At 38.0% G+C, this 23,992-nt stretch overlaps 1 protein-coding gene across 1 annotated transcript in view; it reads left to right on the top strand.

Annotated features, from left to right (window-relative positions):
• Positions 1–956: 956 nt before the first annotated feature.
• TRIQK (triple QxxK/R motif containing) overlaps positions 957–23,992 on the top strand; it is a 36,381-nt gene continuing 13,345 nt past the window's right edge. The window contains exon 1 of the mRNA XM_010006427.1: positions 957–1,034. Within this exon, the coding sequence (XP_010004729.1) occupies positions 974–1,034 (61 nt within the window). The 5' untranslated portion in view covers positions 957–973. The remainder of the gene's footprint in view (positions 1,035–23,992) is intronic.

Below are 23,992 nucleotides of genomic sequence, written 5' to 3'. Positions count from 1 at the left end.
ATAAAAGCCAGGTGTTTTTGACTATTTAAAAAGAGGTAAAATTAGCGTGTTTGTTGAATCTTACTGTATTTTTTGAATGGCAGCACTGCAAGAGACCATAAGGTTTTACATGTTAAATGGCTATATTGGGAGTTTGCTAAAATACTACTCAGGTGATTCTTACTCAGTTACATGGATGGTGTGGGAGCACCAAAGTACCAAAAGGAGCATCCTTGATGAATGATAGTGCAGTTCTCTCTGTGATACTAGTGTCACCTGCTTGTGCTGTGCAATATCAGAAGACCATTGAGGAGTCAAATGGTAAACTCTTAAATACTTTAGCTGAGAGGTATAAAATGGGCACAGCCCCAGCTCTCACCTTTATTCTCCACTTTCTTTTAATTTGCAGATCTCTAAAGCCCATGCCAGGAAGGTAGGAGAGTGTGAAGTTGCTGTGGTTTAGGTATCTTGTTCGTCTCTTTTGCTCAGGGTGGCTGGAGGGCTGCCCCTACTGGGGGCAATTACTGAGCAATTATACCCGTGGATGCACACATGCTTAGTCTGACCTCAGACTCCTGGGCATAGTGGGAATGTGTTTGCCAATGGTACGAGCAGTTTACCATACTACATTCAGTCCCTGGGTTACAAAAGGAAAAAAAAAAAAAAAAAGGAATGTAATTCAGTGGTACTAAATGGTGAATTACGCTGCAATCAGTTTAGATTTTTTTTTTTTTCACTCAAACTAACTGGCATTCTGTAATGTTAATAATCCATGCAATGGGGAAAAAGGTATGTTTAGAATTTATCTAATATTCTTCAAAATAGCTATGATTAACTCCACTATCTCTTTGTACTGGGCTTATGTCTTTGTATGTAATAATGTAAATGTTGTTATGGGTTTTTCTGATGTTGTAAGTAATTGATTTCCTTAACTCATTTAGGAATAATGCACATTTTTTTTCTAATACTGACAGTGATTTTTGGATTGAAAACGATGGGTAGGAAAGACGCCTTTACAGCAAGGACTCCTATTGACCAATACAGGAAGCAAATAGGTAAGAGATATGAAGTAAAGTTTGCGTGCTTAAAAAATTATATTTTTTTGTTGGTTTTTTTGTTGGTTTTTTTTTCAGCCAGACCAGTTAGAGTAACAAAATGCATTATTTCTCTTCAAAAACTTTGTTTTGCTTGTGAGTGCTAGAAAATTATGCATAACCTAGGGAAATACCTTTTTTATATGCTTTTGACTAATTTATTCAGCCAAACCCTTTATGAAGGCAGTGTTTTGAGTAACTTGAAGAAGTCCATGTTCTGTGTTTGAAAATACTAGTGAAATACTGCAGTGCAGCAGCTCCATGATGTTTCTGAGCTGTTGGAACTTTCATGATTTTCCTGTTTGTTTCCAGTCTAAAATATAGGCATTTCTAACAAAAGACTCTTCCTGCTTCTTAATTTTTGATACACTGAATGATACAGACCTTAATATCATGTAACTACATTTATTCTCAAACTAATGGAATAGTTTTTTAACATGTTAATAGTTCATTTTCCTAGATCTTTTTGTGTTCTTTCCCATTGTATTTGTGGGTAACTTGTGTACAAAGTACATACATGCATATGTGTACGCTCATACAGATACCTATGGAGCAAAATCAAATTGCTATTTCTTTGCTTAAATACAAATATAAGTGACTTATTTTAGGAATCCATATATGAGGATTCTGTCTCTCTGGATGTTCAACAGTATTATAAAGCAGACACAGCATTTTAGGAGCACATAAATAGAATGAAGTACCTTAATCTATACTCAGATATTTAAGTAAATTACTTTGTTTTACAGTTGCTAAGCACCCACATCTGTGATTAAATATGCAGAAAAATAGCAAGTGTTTGGGAAAAAAACGTTTCTAATGTACATTCTCACGGTGAATTAGGGGTATGTGAACAATCTTATATTTATCATGTCTTAATACTTTTTTTGGTGCTGCCTTATTATTTTAATACAACTGTATTAATATTCTTTTTGCCATTTGAAGTTGAAAGTTAGGGACTATTTTGTATTTTACTTGTTTTAAATAGCTATGGAATGCTCTGTTTCCTAATCTTGAGTATTTTGTGTGGCTGGCTTCCTTGCTTCATTCTCTCAGATACTGAGAAACGTGGCTGAAAGCTTCCGAGTGGCTTTACAGATGAGAAGCAGATATACTGGAAAAATGTTTAAATAGGTGAACTTTCCACTTTAGTGTGTTGTCGGTTTCTTATAGAAAACCTTGCAAGGAAACCGTTACCCTGCATAAGATGACACCACAAATATAATTCATCCAAATGGGTTTGGTGAAAAGGAGGAGCCCTGCAGCTTATCTTTGAGACAGGTCTTCCCATGTAGCTGAGTGTTTGGAGAGAGGATGATTGCATCAGCTTTCTGGCATTTTCTCTGCATGTTTTGTGTCGTGGTTACTTCTTTTCCAACCACCTTCTTCAGAGTTGCTTTTTTGCCTTTTGTGAACAGCTTCAGGTGACCACAGGCTGGAGTAATTTTTGAAAGTTCTCTGCAAGGCAAAAGAGACTGGGGATCTTCAGCGGGATTCCTGGAGAACAGGCTGGGCTGCTGTATGACCTGAGGGGGGAGGGGGTTGTAAAGCTGCATCTAAATATGAGGCTCACAAAATTACCTCTCAGTCTTCCACAGCTTGGGCTGTTTCTTGCACATTACCACCACTCAGCAACGCAGTTGCGCTTCTCACACCTGAGAGATGCCAGGGCTGATCAGTGCCTTGAGCAGGACAGACAACTGATGCTGCAGCAAGGGGGCGAGAGGATTTATATTTGGGCCTAACACTCAGAGGGATCCTGTTATGTAGGACTAGCATGTTGCCTGAAGAAATTGGCACCTCCCTTGTTATATGATGCATCACTGTAATCCATTGGGTACTGCAAAATTGTGTCTGAGTGGGCTCATAATAAACTCATTTTCCTTAAGAGCATTGCATCGCATCTAACTTGGCAAAAGCAAGTGTTAAAGTGTAGGGACCAATCTCACACTGACAGGCAAATAAACTATATAACCTAGGAGGTGTGTCTGTGCCTGCAGTATTCCTTAGAGGACAGAAAGCAAGAAATAAAACAGACTCTCCACTGCCCTTTGCTCTGATGATGGGTGTTTCAGCTCCAACTCTGGTCTTTCACCAATAGACCCATAGAGTTTGCCATGGGAAATTAGTTCTCTGATCTCACCAGTGAACTTAATGAATGTGCCTCAGGTCTCTCAGCCTTTACTTATAGGAGAGATGCTCTGGATCCTTAATTTTAGGTCCTCTTGATCTAATGTCTTCATGATCTGATTTCATTCAGATGCTTATTGAAAATTATATAGGAAGAACTGAAGTTTTTTCTTAAAATTGTAATCAAATAAGCCCTGGATTTGGCAGCATAGGTACTTTTTCTGGGATGCTTCAGTGTGAGGCCATTCAGTAGAAGACCCCCTGAAATACAGAACGTCATTAGGCTCCAGGACTGTGTGGCTTATGAGATGGTCATTCTGGTTTGTAGGAGAACAGAGACAGAAGGCTCATCTGTTTTAGAGATGGATGTCTGATCACCTGTTCCCAGACAGATTATATCTAGCAACAGTGGGCAAAAGGAGGCGACATGGCAACCTGTCTTTAAAAAAAGTGATTTATCAAACCCATTTAAAGTTTTAAATCTGTTCCTGGAGTGATCGCTGTCCTTCCTTTCCAGGAGTTTTGTATTTGGATTCCTGAAAATGTTATGATGAATGCTGGCTGAGCAGATGTTATGTTTTAGCTCATAATTTAATGTTTTCTAGGCTTGCTGGATAGAAGGTAACCAGATTGAAACATTTTTAATACATTTTTTTAAATGGAAAATGGCAGTCTTCAAGGAACAACATGTCACAAAGTCATTTCAACTTCAACACAATTTTCAGTTAGATGTTTAGTGGTGTAATTTGAAATAAAAGCAGATTTTAAATTTCATTTTGTTCCAAGCTTTCTGTTTTGTTCTGCGTTTCCATACGGCATGCCACATGTTTGCCCTGTGCCATGGTTCAAGTTCATGTTGATGAGTTCAGCTGTTTGCCTTTTTCTCTTCCGGGATTTCAAGATCACTCTTGTCTTGTTTGCCACTGTGCCACTAGTGGTTACTCTTTGCTTCAGTAGCATTTTTAGAGGATTCCCCCAGCATGGAGATTGATATTGCTCCAGTCTGTCAGCTGGCTTTCAGCCATCTCTCCTGCCACCAGCCAAAATTTGTCTGTAGTGCCTCTTGTTCAGCAAGTGTTTTGGTATCCAACCCCAGCACTGCCTTTTCATCGAAGAGCAGAGGCAACCTTTCCAGTTATCAGACCACACTGGCACTGACTTTGTGAAGGCCGTCCCCAAGTAGGACAGGGAACAACAGCAGCAACCTTTTTAAGCTGGCTTAAGACTGTATCTAGAAGAGGGAACACAGCACCAAGGGAATCTCTCCTGGTTCAGTCCCCATGCACAGCCAAGGCTCTGGAGGAGGCATAAGGAAAAGTAATTTTAAACGCTCATTCTTCAGCTCTCTCACATACACAAACATATACCTGTAACACAGCAGCAAACAAAGCAGCTCTTCTGCACAGTGTTTCCTTCTCACTGCTGCTGTTTGTGCTGCTGTGCTTAATTTGCTGGGTTTGGGGGAAAGGTGTGAGGCTGTGTGCATCCTTCTGCATTTATGCAGCCTCGCTCTGCAAATGCTGTGAAAATAGTAACAGGTTTTGCACCATATTTGCTTTGTTTACTGTTATGTGTGCTTTAAGTTCCCAGAACAATTCCACATGTATATTTTCCATCCTTCATCTGGTGTGTCGCTTGCTCGGCATGGAAGCTGCAGGATTTGTGGGTAGTGTTCATGACTCGTGTGATTGCGGGATCCTAAGCAGGCACACTGAGAGGATTATAGCATAACTAAAACCTGGTCTACAAATCAGGAATAGACATACTTTTGGCTCCTATACTATTGTGTTGCTGTAGCATAATTTTTCATGAGGAGAGGTTGTTTGCCGATCATTCAACCTGCAATTTGCTGACTCGAAGGTCTGCTTATTGTCTGTTCTGTATCTTCTGACTTTCCAGCTTGATCCTTTAGGGGCTGGAGCTTATATAGGTATAGCCCAGGGGATCTATGGGTAAACAAAACTCTTCACATTCCCTGAGAAGGAGTCAAAGTTATGAATGAAGATAATTTTGTTTTGTTTTGTTTTGGAATGCATAAGGTGCTAGGCTGAGCATGATGGATTGAGGCTGGTGGTACATCTTGTTGCCATAGCACATGCAGAGGGATGGGGTGGTGAAGGGGACTGGGTGGGAGTGCTGAGACACTGCCCATAGCAGCATAGGAGAGAGGGAACTGCCTACCTGAATAACAGATAAAATCTGTGGGTAAAGTCACCCCTTTTTTAAAATTCCTTGGTGTGGGCAACTGGTTGCTCGTCCAGAAGAAAGGCATCTCATCCTAGTGCCAAGGGTTACAGTCCCACTGTAGCCCTGATGAGATGAAGAAGAGCTTGTCTGTCAGCATGAGCATGGTGGACAGAGATGGACTCTGCTGCCTTCCAGCTTCCTGCACAGGTTAGCTCAGCTGTGAGCTGGGTGACAGTGAAGGAAAGCAGTTGCAGTCTTCCAAACCAGGAGTCATTTGTGGTAATACAGTTGCACTGACAATATGAACAGACCTTGTCACGATGGATGGATGGATGGATGGAGACTAGGGGCAGCAAGAATTTCTCTGGGGTTCCCACCTCCAGCTACCAGCTTATTTGTGAGCACGAACCTGTTGCTTCCCTGTCGCCAGAGAGAAGCCCTTCTTGTGGCAGATTGCCCTCTCCGCTTGCCTTGCTTCTAAAATAAGTGTCTTTAACCTCTACCACCTCAACTTCTCTGTTTTCTGTTATTGTTCACCTTCTCTATTTTTTATATGGAATTAATGTCCCTCTTCCTTCCTTATCCTGAGTAGTGCCATTCCATATTCAAATCAAACTAGCCCCTAACAGTCTTCCTTTTCAACTCAAAAAAAGAAAAATCTATGTAATATATGTCTTCTGAAATATATTACATACTTTGAAGTGAAATGTCATTGTTTTCTTTTTGGATCAGAAAATGTTTATCAGCAAAATTTTAGATTTCATTTGTGAAACAGCAACAGCAGAAAAATGTTTGGACTGAATTTGTGCTAGAAATTTCAAAATCAAACAATTTGCCACAAAACAGGAATTCCTGCATCACTTGTCTATTAAGAAAAGGCACAAGATCAGAAGGCAGCATTTGCATAATTGAGATTGTTCTCTGCTGTCACAAGCAAAGGTGCAACAGGAATTATGTCAATGGAATGAAACTTCTCTAACCTGCTTTTTTAATTGGTGACCTTTTTTCCCCCCCGTGTTTGATATCAGTCACCTATTTATTGGGAGAAAGGTAGGAAGGGGAAAAGTACAGAATCAAATACTTGTTATTCTATTTTGAGATAAAAAGAGAAGAGTCTTCTCCTACTAAAAACAACCCAAAAAGTAGGCAGTGCATGGCGTGCCTTTTCTTTTTGCATATGGAACATTACATTTACTAACTTGAATTTTTCTAATAAAAATGTGCTATTAAGCACATAATAAAGAGAAGTAAGGAAAAAAAATCTCCTGCTATTATGTGTGACTATTGGCAAGTTTTGGAATCTTTTCCTGTGCTGAGTTTTGTACTTTGCAGTGATACATCACAGATACCATGTGTAGCCCCTTTTCTTTTGTTTGGGAGGAGGTTTTATGAAAAATGAATTTCTTTGTCACAGAAGTTGAACTAGATCTTTTGGTTAGTGATTGCTGTTCGGATTTCAGTTTTGTGCCAGTGGCACGAAACTAAAGCAGGAAAACTAAAACAGGACTAGCTGAGGAAAATACTGCTGCAAAGTAAAGCCTAGTCTGGCTGCACTAATTTAATCCACATTTTGTGATGATTGGGATGTTTTAAAATATGTTATTTGGAGGCTGATGATGGATTTTAAGCACATACAGTATGTGAATAAACATGTTTTTAAAGTCCAAAGCAGTAAAGTTATATTTTATTGGCCTGGCTTAGAGCATAAAAGTTGATGGTAGATCTGGGTATGTACTTTTGTTTGCATGGATATTATTTAGTTTTTATTTGCCAGGCAGATTCAGCCCCAGGCTTGAGCAGGGACAGGAGAGGTGGCTGCAGAGCCAGGGTGCTGTGGGAGTGTGTACAGAGGAAGGTGGTATATCTAACCCCTGGCTCCCATCCCCTCTCCACAGCAAGAATCTAGAGTTTCTTTGAACTTGTTTGATTATAGTACTTTTACTATACGTTTATACTATGCTTGTTTAGTACTTTTATACAGATGGAGGCTCATAGTCTGCTCTTATTTTAATTTCATCAACAATATCACCATTTCACTCAGTGGAGTCGCTACAGATTTTTTCATAGGTGTAAATGAGAGTGAAATTTGGCATGATGTTTCCAGTTGCTGAACTGCAGTTCAGGATGGTGTTATTTCAAACACTTGCAATTCCTGTAAGGTATCTGGTATCTACAGGGCTCTTGCAATTATACATATTTGTGCTTGTATTTACTCTCAGCTTCTGATCCATTCTTCAACAGATTCATTTCTACAGTCAAAAAAGTCAACTTAAACCAGCCTCTTTGCATCCTCTCTAGAATATATTAAAAATTCACTATAGGCATATGAGCATATGTATATATTACATTCAGAAGCAGAGCAGTTTAACTTTTTTAGACATTCTTTCACCAGGCTTTGAAAATTTTAGTTTGTACGTGTGAAGGGTGAACTTCAAAGTACTCATATCTCCCTGTGAATCTGTAAATCTAACTATAGACACCCATTTCTAAAAAATCTCAGGCATAATTTTTCTGTGCATACAGTGCTCATGTATGTGCGTTCTCTGTGTGTGGTGCATGTGCTTATATTTGTAGGTAGTATTATGTCAGTATAAAGGCCAGGAGAGCTGGGCAGTGACCTGCAAATCTGATTTCCTCATATTTCATCATCAGGCAGCAGTGCAGAAGGTGTGAGAATGAAATGCCCAATGCACATGCATCCATCAGGATGTGCTCGATAGATGTTTAAGGTGGACATAGTGCATAGTTCTAACTGCATTTCTTCAGTTACAATGCTGTGAGATGTAGAGCTATTTTATTTGGTGCAGTAAATTTTGTCCAGGCATTGTACTGCAGTGGAGGGTGGCAGTGCGTTAAACGTCTGCTGTGCCTCTACTGTCTGAACAAGCAGAAAGGAAGACAGCAAGGAGTTTGGTGAGCATTGCAGAGGGCTCTGGTCTAAGAAGAAGGACATAGAGTCCCTTTGGATCAATTCAAGAGGTTTAACTGGAGGGACATTTGTATTTAATGCTTCAGGACATGGCCATGTGCAGCATGTAGTTTCGCAGGAATTGCACCTATTTATGGCAGTAAGAAGATGTGTTAGATGTCTGTGTTCAGGGTGAGCATGTCTATAGAACAGTCATCTGGCTTTTGTAATGAATTTGTTCACACTGGTGGTTGCTATAATGTAGTCCATTAACTGCACGTTGTCAGGGATTTCTGTAACTGGTTTGTATTTAAACATTTTTTTTCAGTAGACGCTTTTGCATCTATTATGCCTTATTTTGGAAGAAAGTTGCATTGTAGTTTTCAAAGTATTGAGCTATTTATGGGATTGTCTGCTAGGCCCTATATTTTACTTGCAGGCTTTAAATGTTGGATGGGAAATGAAGTAACAGGGTAGCAGGAGAATTATTTTAGTAAGCTCAAACTGCTAGAATGAAAATATAAAAAGGTAGTTGCTTAATTTGAATTACAGTTACATAAATTGTAAATGTCAGGCAACTAGTTTTTGCTTTTACTCAATGGTATTGAAAATATTTACACATTCTAAGTTATTTTGAGATGTTTGAATTGTGTAGCAGTTGGATAAGTACAGCAAAGCACTACAAAGTGAACAGGGAGCTCTGCATTAAGAAGTTGAATGTGGGAAATCAAATACTATGCCCTGATTGAGTACTCTGGTTGCAATTAATAAATTTACAGATCATATAAGTTAATAAATTACAGATCATATACAGATCACATAATTACAGTTACATAAATTGTAAACGTCAGGCAACTAGTTTTTGCTTTTACTCAATGGTATTGAAAATATTTACACATTCTAAGTTATTTTGAGATGTTTGAATTGTGTAGCAGTTGGATAAGTACAGCAAAGCACTACAAAGTGAACAGGGAGCTCTGCATTAAGAAGTTGAATGTGGGAAATCAAATACTATGCCCTGATTGAGTACTCTGGTTGCAGTTAATAAATTTACAGATCATATAAGGCAAGTCACTAATCTGTTGTTTAATCTCTGAAATACTTTACTTGAAATCTGGTCCTCACATCATCCCAGTGACACAGATACTCTGTTTGCCATGGGACCAATGAGTTTTGCTCTGCTAATCTTTTGGTACTGTTTTAAAATAAGTCCTATGTTAAATAATAATATTTTCAGGAGTTTTGACTGTCTGTTAAATGAAAGGATGAAAAAAGTGGCTAATATATCATTATCACCATATCTACATTGGTGCTTTAAGATTTGTGGCAATACTGACATCCTTGATTTCGATATTTGATTTTTCATTAACAAAGTAAATGATTTTAGAATGTGTGGGGTTTCTTTGTTTGAATCAATTTTCCTATGGTATTTTAAACAAATACCTATGGGCTTTCTTGTTCATAAGAATTAGAGTTTGGATGATCTAGGATGTGATAGGTAAGAAGATGTGACACAGCTCATCACTAAATCACTTGCTCAGGTTCAGCCTAGGTGATAGTCATGGGAAGATGGTAACTGCCTGGCAGATGTTGGGTGGCATTTATGATACAATGTTTGTGCATTCAGTTCCTAGTGGAGAAGTGTTGAAAAACATCATTATTTGTTGGCAGTCAAAACAGAGAGGAGCTGGATAATGAACTAGCATATGGAGTGAAACAGTCTCAGCATTGACATGGTCCCTTCAGCTCAAGGCTATGGCATACTGATGAGACTGAAGCCTAGATTCACTGAAGCTGTTGTGAGTAAGACTGAGCTCAGAGGGTGTGTTAAATTCCTTAGTTTTGAACCTTTTGAGCCTAGTGCTCATGTTGACATGCCTCTTAGCATTGCTAATTAAGTTGGTCACAATGCCGTGTATTATATCAGTACATCTCCTGGCTTGAAGTTGGCTTGCACCTACCTAGTTCACATCACAGGCAGAATGAGCGTCCAACTGTTTGTGTAGCCCTGGCCTGAGGAACCTTCAGTGGCTGTCATTGAAGAGCTGGAAGAAGTTTTAACTCCTCCTAGGAGTTTTGCAGGTATTGCATGGAGATCTGTAAGAACCACCTTTGTAGGCTTCTCTTCTTATGGGTGAGAAGTCTGAGTTTAGGCTGATGATTTGTGTCTGCACTTGGAGGTTAAACAAGCCTCGTATTGCTTTCTGGAACAGAGACCAACTGGCATTGAATCACTTTGACCATACTGTTAAACTCTTTTATCCCTAAAGCAGGGTGGCTGCTTGCAACCTACTTATTGAAAATTGCTCCAGGCCCATGTTTACTTTTGAGCCTTGTGTAGGAATTGCGTCGGAGAGGGCTGCTCTCGGCACAAACTGAGCCAGGGGCTGTTGTAGCAATTGGAGTGTGCAGGGCATTGAGTTGCAGTTCCCCGTGGCATTGTATAATATATTTGCACAACTGCAACCAGATAGATGGAGGGTACAGTGTGACATTACAAACTGACCACTCTCTAATTTTTCCTGTCCCCATGCCACAGTGTATATTACAGCATCCAATTGGATAGCACAGCTATTGGTGTGTTGTTTTGATCCAGCTTGTAGAAAAAGACATGCTAGGCAGTTTTTCAGTTGAATCAATACTCTGATCTGTTCATCATCTGCCTGCATGCACAAATCAAGCTACTGTGCATCGAAAAGTGGGAGGCACACTGTAGGGACTGAAGCTTGTGGCAAAACTCAGGCCAACAAGAGCCACAAGCCAGTATTGCTGTTAGATATATTGCAAGGCCAAGCCACACCTCACTCAGGTCTAGGAAGAGTATTTATGCCATACAGTATGCAGATCAGAAAGTTGTAAGAAGGATTTGCTTCCTGTGCAGGCTTCCCTTGACTTCTTAGAGTCACTTAATTTCAGTCTAGTGGGCTCTGTAGGGCAGATCACTCCTACTGGCTGAATTACTTTATGAATATTAATGATGATAGTTCAAAACCATGGATTTTTAGAGTTACTTTACACTTTCTGCCATGACCAATGATGTCTTCCCTACATGTGGAAGGCACAGCAAAACCTGAATGCAGTGCTTTTTTTGGCACAGCCTTTTCCATAAAGCTTGAGTATAGGACAGTGTATGTTATCCACTGAACATTAGAAAGGAATTAAGCAAAGTGACTAGTGGGATTAACTCCGAATAAATACTTTTCCAGAAAAGACTGGCTATAGTCCACTGTGTCTTTTCTGGAATAGAGGAGGACTGCACAAACTAGAGGGAATTGTACAGGGAGAAACATTGTATAAATTGCAAATCAAATAGAACTGAAGGTACAATCTTTAACGTACTTCACAGTGTGAAGTGTCTCAGAAAATCAACCTGTTAAGTACAATACCAGATGGAAATGAATGGTAGAGTTACAAGAAAATCAGACTCATGTCTGTAGCACAGGAGGCTCTGTGTATCTTGATAGGCAGCCTGGAAAACCGCAGACCCTGTAGCATTTATTCCATGGAAGAGTTTCTGTCTAATGGAAAAAGCAAATGTGACCTGTTGAATTTGTGAAGAGAAAACTATCATATTCTAATGATTAATCATCATGAAAAGGACAATGAGGGAAGTGTTTTCATGTACTCTTCAGAGAAGAAGAAAATATTAGGCTGTGGCAAAAGTGGAAAAATGTAGTCTACAGAGGACTGTCTTCCCCATCTTGCTTCTATCATTGATGCAAAAAGAGGGATTGAAAAGCATAGTAAAGTGTTAACTGTCTTGCTTTATCCAGCTACTTTTCAGGTAATTTTTAGTCTGAAGAGAAACACTTCCTACAGTCAAGAGGCCATGAGTAGGCAGGTTAGACTTTATGGTGGTGGAGATTTGGGACAGGTATCACACTCCTGAATTTAGCTAAGTTATTTCAGACTCTTTCTTGTAACCGGGAACAAAATCCAATCCATAAATATGAAGATCAAATGAATAACATTTAGATACTGGAAAGGCTTATGATGCTTCTTCATGATTTGTTTGTTATCCAAATACTAGCAAAGAACTGTGCATGTTACTTAGTAATAGTTTTGGAAAAGTTTGACCATAAACGAGGCTAAACACCAGTACAGGTTGCCCAGAGAAGTTGTGTTATTTTCGTCTCTGGAAATTTTTTTAAACTGAGTTTTATGAATACCTGAGCCATGAGATCGAACTTTAAAGTTAGCCTGGCCTAGCTTCTGGTTAGAGAAGTTAACTCCAAACATCCCTTCCACCTAACTTATTCTGACATTCTCTGCCCTTATTCTCATTTGTTTTTGAAGTGCTGGGAATGTTTGCTTAGAGTAATACCGGCATAGAGTCCTACCACAGAAAAGGTTCTCAGAGCTGCTCAGTATGCTCCTTTGCATGGGCAGATGAAGAAACAGAAAACTAATGATATGATACTTCTCATACACTGCTGTGTCGGAATGTCTGGGTGGGTTGCATCAGCATCTTAAAGCATGGCTTATATCTTTACTTTGATGAGCAGCTAGCTTGATACCAGTGCTGTCATTTAATCAGCTGGAAATCTTAGAGAAAAGATCCCCTTGTTTCTGACTATCACCCAAAGTATGGACGTGAAAAAATGTGTTTTATCCTTGTGTGTATTTAAAGTATAAAGAAGAAATATTAAATCCATTAAGTAGGGCACTGGAGATAGTGTGTTTGAGGTACTGGGTATTGCTTTGCTCATCCATGCTTAAGAAAGGTTAATCAAAAGTATAAAAGATGCTGAAAGTACTACTATGATGACCAAGAAGAGCCTTGTTTAGCACAGCTGAACAAAAACTAAGACAAATGTGGTTCCTCTCACAGGATGTTTTGGGAGTAAACACTTGGGAGAGACAATAGTCTGTGTATATCCAGTCTCAAACAGTTTATAAATTGTCCATAAAGAAACAGAGCTGGAAATTAGAAGGCAGTTTCTTACCAGTAGGAGGTTGAGCTTTTTGAGTAATGTCCTACTTGTAGTGCTAAAGACAAAAAAAGCCCCAAAGCTCTAACTTGTTTTCCAACTGATCGTTTTCTATGATCAGATTCGAAAAGAACTGAATGGTGCCTTCACTAGCGGAGTATTGGATTTCAGTAGTTCACCAAGTCCTCCCTAGTCATATGTTCCATATGGACAAAGTTTCACTGTGAAATGGAACAGCTTTTGGAGATATTTATAGCTAGAAAATGCATTTGGAAGGATTACCATAATTAACATTTTTGACTGTCGTTTTACTTGTGGAAAAATTAATACTGACTGTTTTCACCAAAATCAAGATTTTGGGAGAACTGAAAGCATGATCTTGAATTTCACAGACTTTTTCCTTCTTTGTTGAAGAGAATATGAAATTCATGCTGGAAGGAGAGAAATTAGGGAAAAGACGCATTTATCAATCATAATTTTATTTAGCAATGCTTGTGATCTCAACATAATGTGGTGAGACTATAAAAAAAATTCCACAGCAATAAACTGATGGGTATACATTTGGTGTTGCTGTTCTTTTTCTTCTTTATATTGTGGAAGTGCAGTACTTAGCAGCGTAGTAGTAAGTATAGTGTTCAGTTTCTTGGAGGATCCTTGGTTGTACATCTTTGATGGGACTTTCCTATGTCACCCCTTGGCCCTACCTGTTGCAACATGTCCCACTGGTAGGAACAGGATGTGATTCATGCATTCATGTAATAAAAAAGTGTCAATGGGAAGGAAAAAAAAATGTTCATACCAAATATTTCTAGCAATTAGCTCATTTCCAAGGCGGTAGAAAAGCATATGGAAACATATTTCATTCAGTAAGTAAATAGGAAGAGTTTGGAAACAGTTAACTGCAGGTGCCAAGGGTTGTGGAATGAAAGCATTGTAATATGGGCTATCTCCACTGCCTACATTGCTGACTGAAATGCTTTCTTTAGGTGGAGTTTTCTGTCTTCACCTATCTGTTTATGTATTGAACAGCACATGCAAAAATCAGTTATTTCGCAAGACTTACATCAACCTAACTTAGTACATTTTGAAAGTAAGTCATGTGGGTGTGCAGTACTAAGCATTACTGAAATCTTTGGCATAAAATAGCTCAGATTTTGGAAGTGCACACCAGTATGGGGAACACTGATAGAACTCTCCTGCCAGAAAAATTTTGAATAGGTTGATATACTAGCTAGAGTGGGTTATAGTTGAGTTAACAGCTGGATTAGAAAATGATCAAGGAGCATATATTTTTATGGACTATTAGTCACTAACATATCAGAGAGACGTATCAGCTAAGGCTGTGATTTGATCATGATGAGGGCTGCTGGCCTCAGAGAAGAATGAGGTAGGGCTATTGCCATGTTTTACCTCATCAAATCTCTGCACTTTTCCTATCCCAAAAGAAGAAAGACTGTTACCTGGAACTGCTTGCACATTTGATGAATCAAAATATGAATGCCTTGTCCAAGGTCATACCCAAAACATACAGCTAAGATAGGAAAAACATTCTAGTCCTTGCCTATTATCCTAACCATAAATGCATTTGTTATATAGCATTGTTCCCTTGCCTCATTTACTACACTTCATGCAACTTGATCAATGAGTCTTGTCCATATTTATTTAGCTACTGACAAAGGAAAGAGCTTCTGAACAGCATATATTATCATACAATGATAAAAATTCATCACATTCTGTACTCTGGTATCTATGTTTGGAGCAGAAATTCCTTGAATTTTCAGGGCCTTCCTTTGAACTTGCTGGTATCTGTATCTGTGTTATAAATACAGGCAGGTGCCTAAAGAATTTTCCTATGGTATTTCTATGGAGAAAACCAATAAAAAGTAAAGCACTAGCACAGCAGACAGTGAACTGTCTGGGAGTCCTTTTGACATGCTCTGTAGCCCTTTTATTTTAAGGAAAAAGAAATTACTGATTAGAACATGAGTGTTAAATTAGCATTGCATTTGTGCCAAACCTTTGGATTTTGCACCAGAAGAGCTAAGAATTAACTCAATGTAAATCTAAAGTTCATGCATATTTCACTGTTAGCTGCATTAATTTTTGTTTTAATAATTTAGTGTCCTGTATTCTGCATATGCAAAATCCCTCTGCTAAATTCTTAGAATTTGACATAATCAGACCCCTGGGTTTTTCTTAGATCTAGGAAAAGTATGTTTGTCATGAGGATTGCACTGTTACTGGAGGTGAAGTTGTGTCTTGTCTGTTCTGAGGAAATGAACAGTTGAAAAACAAGCCATAGATAGGGTGTGTGACTTTGTTTTGTTCTATGTTTCTGTATCTATCTATCTATGAAATGAGACATTCAGGAAAACACTTCAAATATGAGACAAACCTGTGCTCTGTGAGGAACTGAGAAATTACTCTGAAAAAGAAATGCATTGACAGTTTTTCATGCTGCATGCTGTGTATATAATAAATGTGTCCTTTCCAGTGTGTTTAAAGAATGGAATCCATCAGAGCAAGAAATGTTCATAGAGAACTGTTCGGGTGGTTTACAAATGACCTGTCTCATCAGTCCTGAGCAATGCCTGTCTTCTCTGTAGGAAGCCCACCACCACAGGAAGTGAGGGATTTTCTCTGCTGATGCTACGTATCAGGACTTTCCCACAGGACATGCATTTGGACCAAATCAGTGGTCACCTTATGGTGCACGGCTGAAGTTTTGTGTCCTGTATCATGCAGTAGACCACACCAGGTGACTCTAGACAGAGTGACATCTTCAGCAAGGGAAGAGAGGGGATGTGGGGTTACAGAGGACGTTTTTGATCAAAGCAGTGCCTTTATAAACAGTTTATGAGGTTACAGGCATAGCTAAAAGTTAGTTTTCTGTTTAATTCCATTTAATTTTGTATGCTTTAAATTTCAGAAACTGAAATTGCTTTGTGCAGGGTTTATAAATATTTAACATACATTTTTAATTAATAAGAAATTGCCTCTCAGTGTCAGTAGCAAATTCAGTTACTTTTTTCAGATACTTTACAATTTTTTTTCATATTTGTGAATGTAACTTTAAAATCTGGATAAATAAATTCATATAGGCCATCAGATTATCATCTCTATTAGGTAACACTCATGAGTGTTTTTCACTTCTCTTATACCATTAGACCAGGATCTCAGAGTTTTTAATGATTACCAAATTTTTGCAAGGAAAAGAGATTTCCCAAGGTCATACAGTAATTTTATAGAAGATTCAGGAATAAAAACTGCTCTATGCTTTTTCTGCTCTAATCAGATAATTTTCCAGATTATAGACTATTTTCCTCAGCAGTCTTTCTGGGTTTTGTATATTTCCTACAAGATGGAGTGTACTTAGATGATCATGGTGTGCAGTAAAGTTTTGGAAAAAAATTATGCTGGGAGCAATCCTTATTTCTTTGAATAAATTGCCCTAATGCATATCTTTCACTATTTAAATGTTTATAATGCAGTAATGATCAAAATAAGACTTACTGAAACTGACTAACTTTATTCAAAACATTGACAGAACACTGATGCTGATGTGAATGATGAAAAAAAAATAAAAGGTCTCAGATAAACTCATTGCCGTCACTCCAATGGCAACATGAGTGGAAAAACACAGCATTGAAGTTACTAAACAAATTTGTATGCCTGAAGTGAAGATGCAAAGTAAGGCCTATCTATTCTTCATTATATACTGAGAATTGCAGTATTTGTTAATGATACCAGATCGTCACTTGTAAGGCAGCAAGTCTGGTCCTGAAGTTAGGACTAAGATGCCATCTATTAGTTTACATGTTTTAATACACTACATGCATATGCATGTAGTTCCTTTTCTATGAGCCTTCAGAAAGAGAAAAGGATGGAGCAGCATATCTGGAAAAATAAATTTAAAATTCCTCCAATTATTTTAACACAAACATGGATCTCATAACTGGCTGTAGACCAGTTTGGTTTTTGAAGGTAAAATTTTGTCTTCTAGTATGCCTTCAAGACATTATTACACCTTTAGTTCTGTGGTCCATAAACCATTGCTCTTTGTGCTCATGAATATGCATTTCCTTTACACTTTCAAGTAAGCTGCTATTGCTGTCATTCACTTTTAGTTAAGACCTGTCATGTGGTGTTTCTGTTGAAGGAAATAAGTTTAAATTATGGATGAACTGAAGATACGTACTTCTTAGGAGTACTAAAATTATGAGTGAGTTGGAGAGATTATTCCTCACAAGTAATTTTAGGATCCCAAGGGATAACAGTGATGTGTACAAAAGATGTTACCTTCTCCGCTAATTCCATTAAAAGCCTCTGATTTCTGCATTGCTTGAATGAGACCCCAAAAACCTGCTTTTCCATCTTACATAATCACTTTCACAGTATTTTGTAACATCCACCTCTGCAAAGACTGTCAGTGCATTGACTCCTGGACTGACAGTGTTATATAGGTCTGACAAAGCGTCCTTCTCAATATGCTTCATCGAAGTGAGAACTGCAAATGCTGATGGTATTACTGGAAACCTTTTACTTAGGTAGAATTAATAAATTACAACTTGTATTTTGGTCTTATGGTCTTATATGGCTGGTCTAGAATGATATGACTTACTAGTACAGAATTACTGCTTCTTGGCAGACAGCATCCAATTTATTTTCAATCCTGAGAACACCATTATCCACTGGGTAAGACACTGGATCAGGAGTTAAGGCATTCAAGATAAAAGTTGTGCCATTCTTCTGCTGCCTAACCCCTTGTATGTCTCTTCACCTAGAAGTCTTTTGTTCCTTCCCCCACTCTTGCCCTTTTTAGACTGTGCCTTTTTCCTTGTGGTGCGATGTGGCTGTGATTGTTCATAGGGTGCCCCCCCTCAGTTCTTCCAGCTTTACCACTCCTAGGTGAATGCCATGAATCGCATCCACACTTGGACTAAATCCATAAACTTAGTCCGTTACCCACAAGTTGTAACTCCCATATAGGCTGTTTGGTTCAGAGTTGGGAAGCTTTTCTTTAGCAATTTGTGACCAGTGATAAATTAACAGTGAATCACTCTGAAAAAAATATTGGTTTTAATCTTAGCAGCAGGGACTCAGGCTTAATGTTAAAAGGGATTTCAGCTCAAGATGACAAGAGTAATAGAGAGTGACCATAGCTTCTCCTGAGCTGCACAGTCTTTGAGGCTCTGTCCCTAGCTCATCAGACAACTTTGTCAATGTCTTTTGTTAGCCACAAGGCTTTTTTGTTTTTCATAAAATAACATTCAAACACTGCCATAAAATTGTCTGTGAGAAGAGAAAGCTGTGAAAATTTTAGAAACAGATCCTATGTGATATCTGTGGTGGAAGTCCTGTACTCTGTTTCATATGGCCTCGTCTGTATCCCAAGTTGTTCAGGTTTTCTGTGCCACCATCAAGACCTCTCTGTTCCAGCTGAGGACAAGGAAGCTGTGGATGATATGTTGTGTCCTTCCTTTCCTGGACTAGCTGTTCCCATCTGTCCTTTAAGCAAAGTCCAACAGCAGAATGGTTGGTCAGGTTTGGCTGGGGAGATCTGTGGCTCCTGGGAAGGTGCTTATGGAGGAGAAGGGGCACAGGAGAAAGGATTACTCTAGATCCATGTGGTGCCACAGTCCCATTGACATATCCCAGGGACAGGCCCTGATCCCCTAATAAGTTTGGATACATCAGATAGTGTGGGGTTAACTACAGCAGAGGCTTAACTACAGGAGAGGTGTTCCATTCTGGAACAGCACTGACCATGTATGTAGAAGGTTTAGTATAATTATTACAATACTTGGTGATATGGTCGTGCTTACTCAGCAATCACTGTTGTGAATGTTAGTGATGTTGTCTGGCAGTAGTATGATAAACACCAAAGTAATTTGGAATAAATTTCAAATTACTGCTATTGACTTTTCAGGTAGTGGTTGTTTTGGTTCATTTGCTCAAAAAGGTTACACTTTTTGCCAGAGATATGCTCTGGAAGAGTTTTTTGATGGTTCAGATAGGTTAGGGCTGTTGGAGGGGTTTTCTTCTGTAAGGGAAGAAGGAAGGAGGTATTGCTTTCCTTTTGATCTTAGAATCATTTACATGTGTGTAGGCTTTTTTCCTAAAAAAATATGACAGTAGGGAATCATTGACTTATGTGACTTCATCGCTCCTGTTCTGTTTAAGGTTAAAAGAAAGCAATATATGCAAGACAATGGGAGAAATTTCTGGCTATGTGGTTGCAAGGATAAGAAGAACTGAGATGTTCTGTGGAACATCTGTTACATGGTTATGCTTTATTGTAGGCAACTGAATTGGATGACCTGGTCATCAGTCTCTATATTTTCCTTTGTTGTCTTTAAGTGCTCTCAGTGGAGAACTATTAGTAGTATTTTCTTGCCTTCCTGCCTAAGCACAGGCTAGCTTTTATTGGAACTAACCTGTAGTAATTATAAAGCCAATGTCACAATAACAAGCCAACAGATTGGACATATAATATTCATAAATTATTGGATGCAGCTTCCTCATCCTTCACACTAAGCTCTTCAGGATGAGGACAGTGCCTTGAACACACCTACAGTACAACAAGGAGGTAAGCAACAGCCAGTGTGATTTGTCAAATCAGTTCAATTTTCTTCTCTGACAGAGCAGCAAACCTTATCAATGGGGAAGAGGAAGAGGTGCCATATGCTTTGACCTTGTCAAGGCATTTTTACAATGAATTCTGATAAACAAACTAGAGCTGCATGGTGTTATTTTTTTGTTTGCACATTATTGATAACCAGTTTTCTGATTTTTTTTTCTTAATTGCATGTATAGGTTTTAAAAATATTCCTTAAAAATAGTGTCAGAAAACATGCTGATTTAAATGTCGTCTTATTTACATGTTATAATCAACGTATGTCTAATATAAACATTAAAAGTAAAGTATTTCTTTAATGTAATGCTGCTTTTCATGGCAACTCATAGCAAATTCTGAGGGATTTTCTAAGGGGTTCCGTTTCCAGACCAAATACTGTATTTGGCAAATATGACAAGACTTCTGTTTTGGAATCAGGGAAAAATAGCGATAACTAAGTGGGTATATTTTGGTACACTTAAGGATGCCTCATATTTGGGGGTCTTTTTAATCTTGCATGTAGCATAAAAGGAACTTATTCATTTTAATGCATTCTTCTTGATGGCTTAAAGCTGATTTATAGTTGCTTGAAAATTAATTTACCTCTCATGAATGACTGGTTGGATTATCTTTGTAGCATTAAATGTCAACCCTGAGCTTAGAGCACATTGTGTCTATAGTAAAAAGTTGTCCCTGAGCACTTAATGTTGTGTTAAATGATGATGTGTCCTTTGCAAATGTATTATTAGTATCAAGCTGTTCTGTCTCTCAAGATTGAAAAATGGTCAGTGATTTGGGCTGCCATTAAACCTGAATAAAAAAGAGAGAGGCTGTGGGGGGTTTCCATACTTTTTCTGAGTCCAGACAAACTCTTAAGTATGTATAAGACACATCAAAATGTCTCCGTTAAGCTAAAGCTCCAAAAACTGCATTTGGCATCACAGCAATTAAAAATAAGAAATTCTCACTTCTGCTTCTCAGGAAAAGAATGGTAATTGAATACATCTGTGTGACACTAAGAGCACAAAAGCCAATAACAAATACTTGAGAGCTTGGGCTTGTTTCTGTAGGCGTGAGCTAGAGTTCCGGGGGTGCCAATTTTCAAACATTGATTGTAACACTGTTACTGATATGTGATTTGCTGTCTGATTTTAACTAAGGTTGGGTCTGAAATTCCTTTGAAATTTTGTTTTTCTGGGGTTCATCTAACATCCTAAATAAATAGCTATTTCCACTTTTAGAGTGTCAAGCATGAGGAGTGCATGTTTAAGATGTGTCATGTGTAAGTAGAGTTTAACTGGATTGCAGTTTGGTTACTCAGTGAATATACAGTGTCTGATTTAAAATCTCTCAAAAGATACTTAACCATATACGTATGTACATGCACCTTAGAATCTAAGTGTCTAGGTACCAGGTACCTTTATGAATCTGGGTGATGTTACAAAGCACTTAAGAAAACTCTTCTTTCCCCATGCCAAACACCTAACTTGCCTAATAAAGGTCTTAAAGAAAAATTCTGCTACTGTGTATAAGATGATAGAGACCAGTTTTGAGGAGTCCAAGAGCACAAAGGAAAAAAAATAATAATCAATTCCCTCCTATTAAAAAACAAAAAAATACTGTAAAGTTTTTGAATTGTTGAAAGTGCAAACTGATTTGAACTTTTTAGCCTGTTGACTTGCTGTTTATAGACCCTACTGAATTCCTTTGCTGCACTTTAGTCACATTACTATAGCATTGTTTTTAAGGGATTTCAGACCATGCAATTTTGCGGCCAAATTCTCTCTGAGTTGCTAGGCATCTAGCTGGTTCCAGGAAATTGTCCCTTTATGACTGGAAAAAAAAAAGTTTGCCCATCTTGAAGAAAACTAGAAGGAGGACATGAACATACAAGAGTGAGTTCAGTGAAGGGCCAGGATTACTATGTGGAACCAGATGAAATAATGTAGGAAACCAGTTCTCCTCTGCTTCTCCTTTAGATCTAGTTTTCTTGACTCAGATCCAGTCCATCTAAGTTTAGAAGTTTTACCAAGCCGTCTGACTTTGGTGCTGAACAAATCTAGACTCTCCATGTTGTTGATGGCAGAAAAATAGGTGCTGCCAGGGAGCACTTCAGGCTGTCCTCACTCTTTGGAGAAGTCTCTCTATGAGATGTTAAGAAAGAGCTAAACAAGCAATAAGCTAAAACTAAAAACATGTAATGGCTGTAACCTTCTATGTCTTGCATGTAAGGAGGTTGTAGGGAATAGTATGACTGAGTCTTCCTCTGTCTTGGACCTCTTCCCCCATCAGTAAGATCTAACTGTTCTGTTCCCCTGTAACAATGGGGAGAAGGAGGGGATGCTCAAAGTCAGTCTGTGAAAATCCTGAAAAGACCGAAGGACTGTTTTCATAGTCTGGCTCTAGTTTCAAGTTATGAACTTGTTTTAGTACGGGTTTCAGCATGAAATATATTAACATACTTTAGTTAAACTACTACTGGTAACTCAAAATGACCCAGTAGTTGTAGTTTTATTACACCTTCAACAATACTTTAACACATTAAATGGATTACTACTGTATAGAAAAAGTCTTACTAATGTTTTTATTATGATAATACCAGCACAGAAAGATTCAGGACTGCAGTTTGTTGGTTGTTACAAATTACAGTGGAAGTGTTGAAAGGAATTTTAAATCTGTAATGTTGATTAGCAGATTTTACTATCTGTCAGGTTTTTTGGCATGCTGTAAATATCTCATCTTCAAATAATTTTTCTGAGTAATTAAATTTAGATTGCACATTTCTCATTTCAAATATTTTGACTCTTATCTATTTGCTTTTCCATTGTGGCTTAATTGGTGTGGTCTATATAAACGGACAATAAATTTATATACCTTTGTTATAAAGATCAGTCAGTGAATAGAACTTGGTATTCATCCCAGACAGAATTATGATTGAATGTATTTGCAAGATTAAAGCACTGAATTTTCTTTTTTTCTAATTAAAGGCAATTAAAGATTTGCAGACACAAATAAAAGACAATGAATTGAGGAATAAGTGTAGGAGCAAGTCCATTTGCAGGTGAAAAGAAGTGCCTTTGAAGCAGAACCAGCTGTATTTTCATAGAAAGAATAACAGTTTAGGAAGCTTTTCTGCATGTGCTTGCTTGATAGCATAATGTACTCATAAGCAGCTTACACAGGACAGTATTCAGAAAATAGCAGTGCATTAATTTTTAAAGTAGCAAATGCAGGCGAAGAGCAATGCTGCCACATGATGATAATGAAGGTGGATATTGTAAAGTCTACCAAGAGAAAAGAAAGCAGGGAGCTCCTGAAATGTGAACATTTATAAAACAATAACTAGATATTCATATGATAATAAGCTTGGACAGCAGCATCAACAAAGGCCAAAGATGCAGTTCTGTTTCTGCTTAAGCCTGATGAATTGAAAAGCAGAGAGGCAGTCTTTAGTCTGTTATTCAATTCCAGTAATGAGCTATTGTTGGAATGAAAGAGTAAAAATCTAGAAGGGTTGGGAATCTAATTTTTTCCCTCTAAAGTTATTCTCTAGATTTGTTTGGGTTGTATCTTAAATGGCAGCATCTTTAAATCCAATCTTAAATGTAGTCAGTTTTCTTAAATACAGTGTTCAGCACGTTGCATTCTCAGTTACATATACACATGGTATGTATGCAGAAGTAGTGTTATGCATATCTGGTAATGTCACAGTATTTCTGTAGACAGAAACAAAAAGTCACCCAGAATGTAATGAACTTGTCTAGCTCATATGTATTATTTAGTTTAATTTTTTGCATTACTCATAGTGTCATTAGAGGTTTAGTTAAGAAGAATACTGAATATACAAGTATCCAGTAATTTCTAATCTGTTATTAAAATTATTTAATAGCAGATACTTGGAATCTCATTGTCCTTTTTAAGTAGAGATAAATCACAAAAATTATTGTGAAATCCATAGATTTTTAATCCTGGTTACATGAAGAGAAACAAACTTATGTTGCGTATTGTACGAATCCCTAATCTCTGCTCTAAGGGAGACGTTTTGGTATTTTTCACTATACAACTGTTTTTAATATCTCAAAAAGTATCTATATTTCACCTTTATCTTCACCCTTCTCTTATTCTACAATTGGTAGAATAGTCTTCATTT

This window comes from Chaetura pelagica, unplaced genomic scaffold (assembly GCF_000747805.2).
Source record: "Chaetura pelagica isolate M959 unplaced genomic scaffold, ChaPel_1.0 scaffold76, whole genome shotgun sequence".
Taxonomy (NCBI): Eukaryota; Metazoa; Chordata; class Aves; order Apodiformes; family Apodidae; genus Chaetura; species Chaetura pelagica.
The sequence above is the reverse complement of the archived record's forward strand: the minus strand, read 5'-3'. Positions and strand labels throughout refer to the sequence as shown.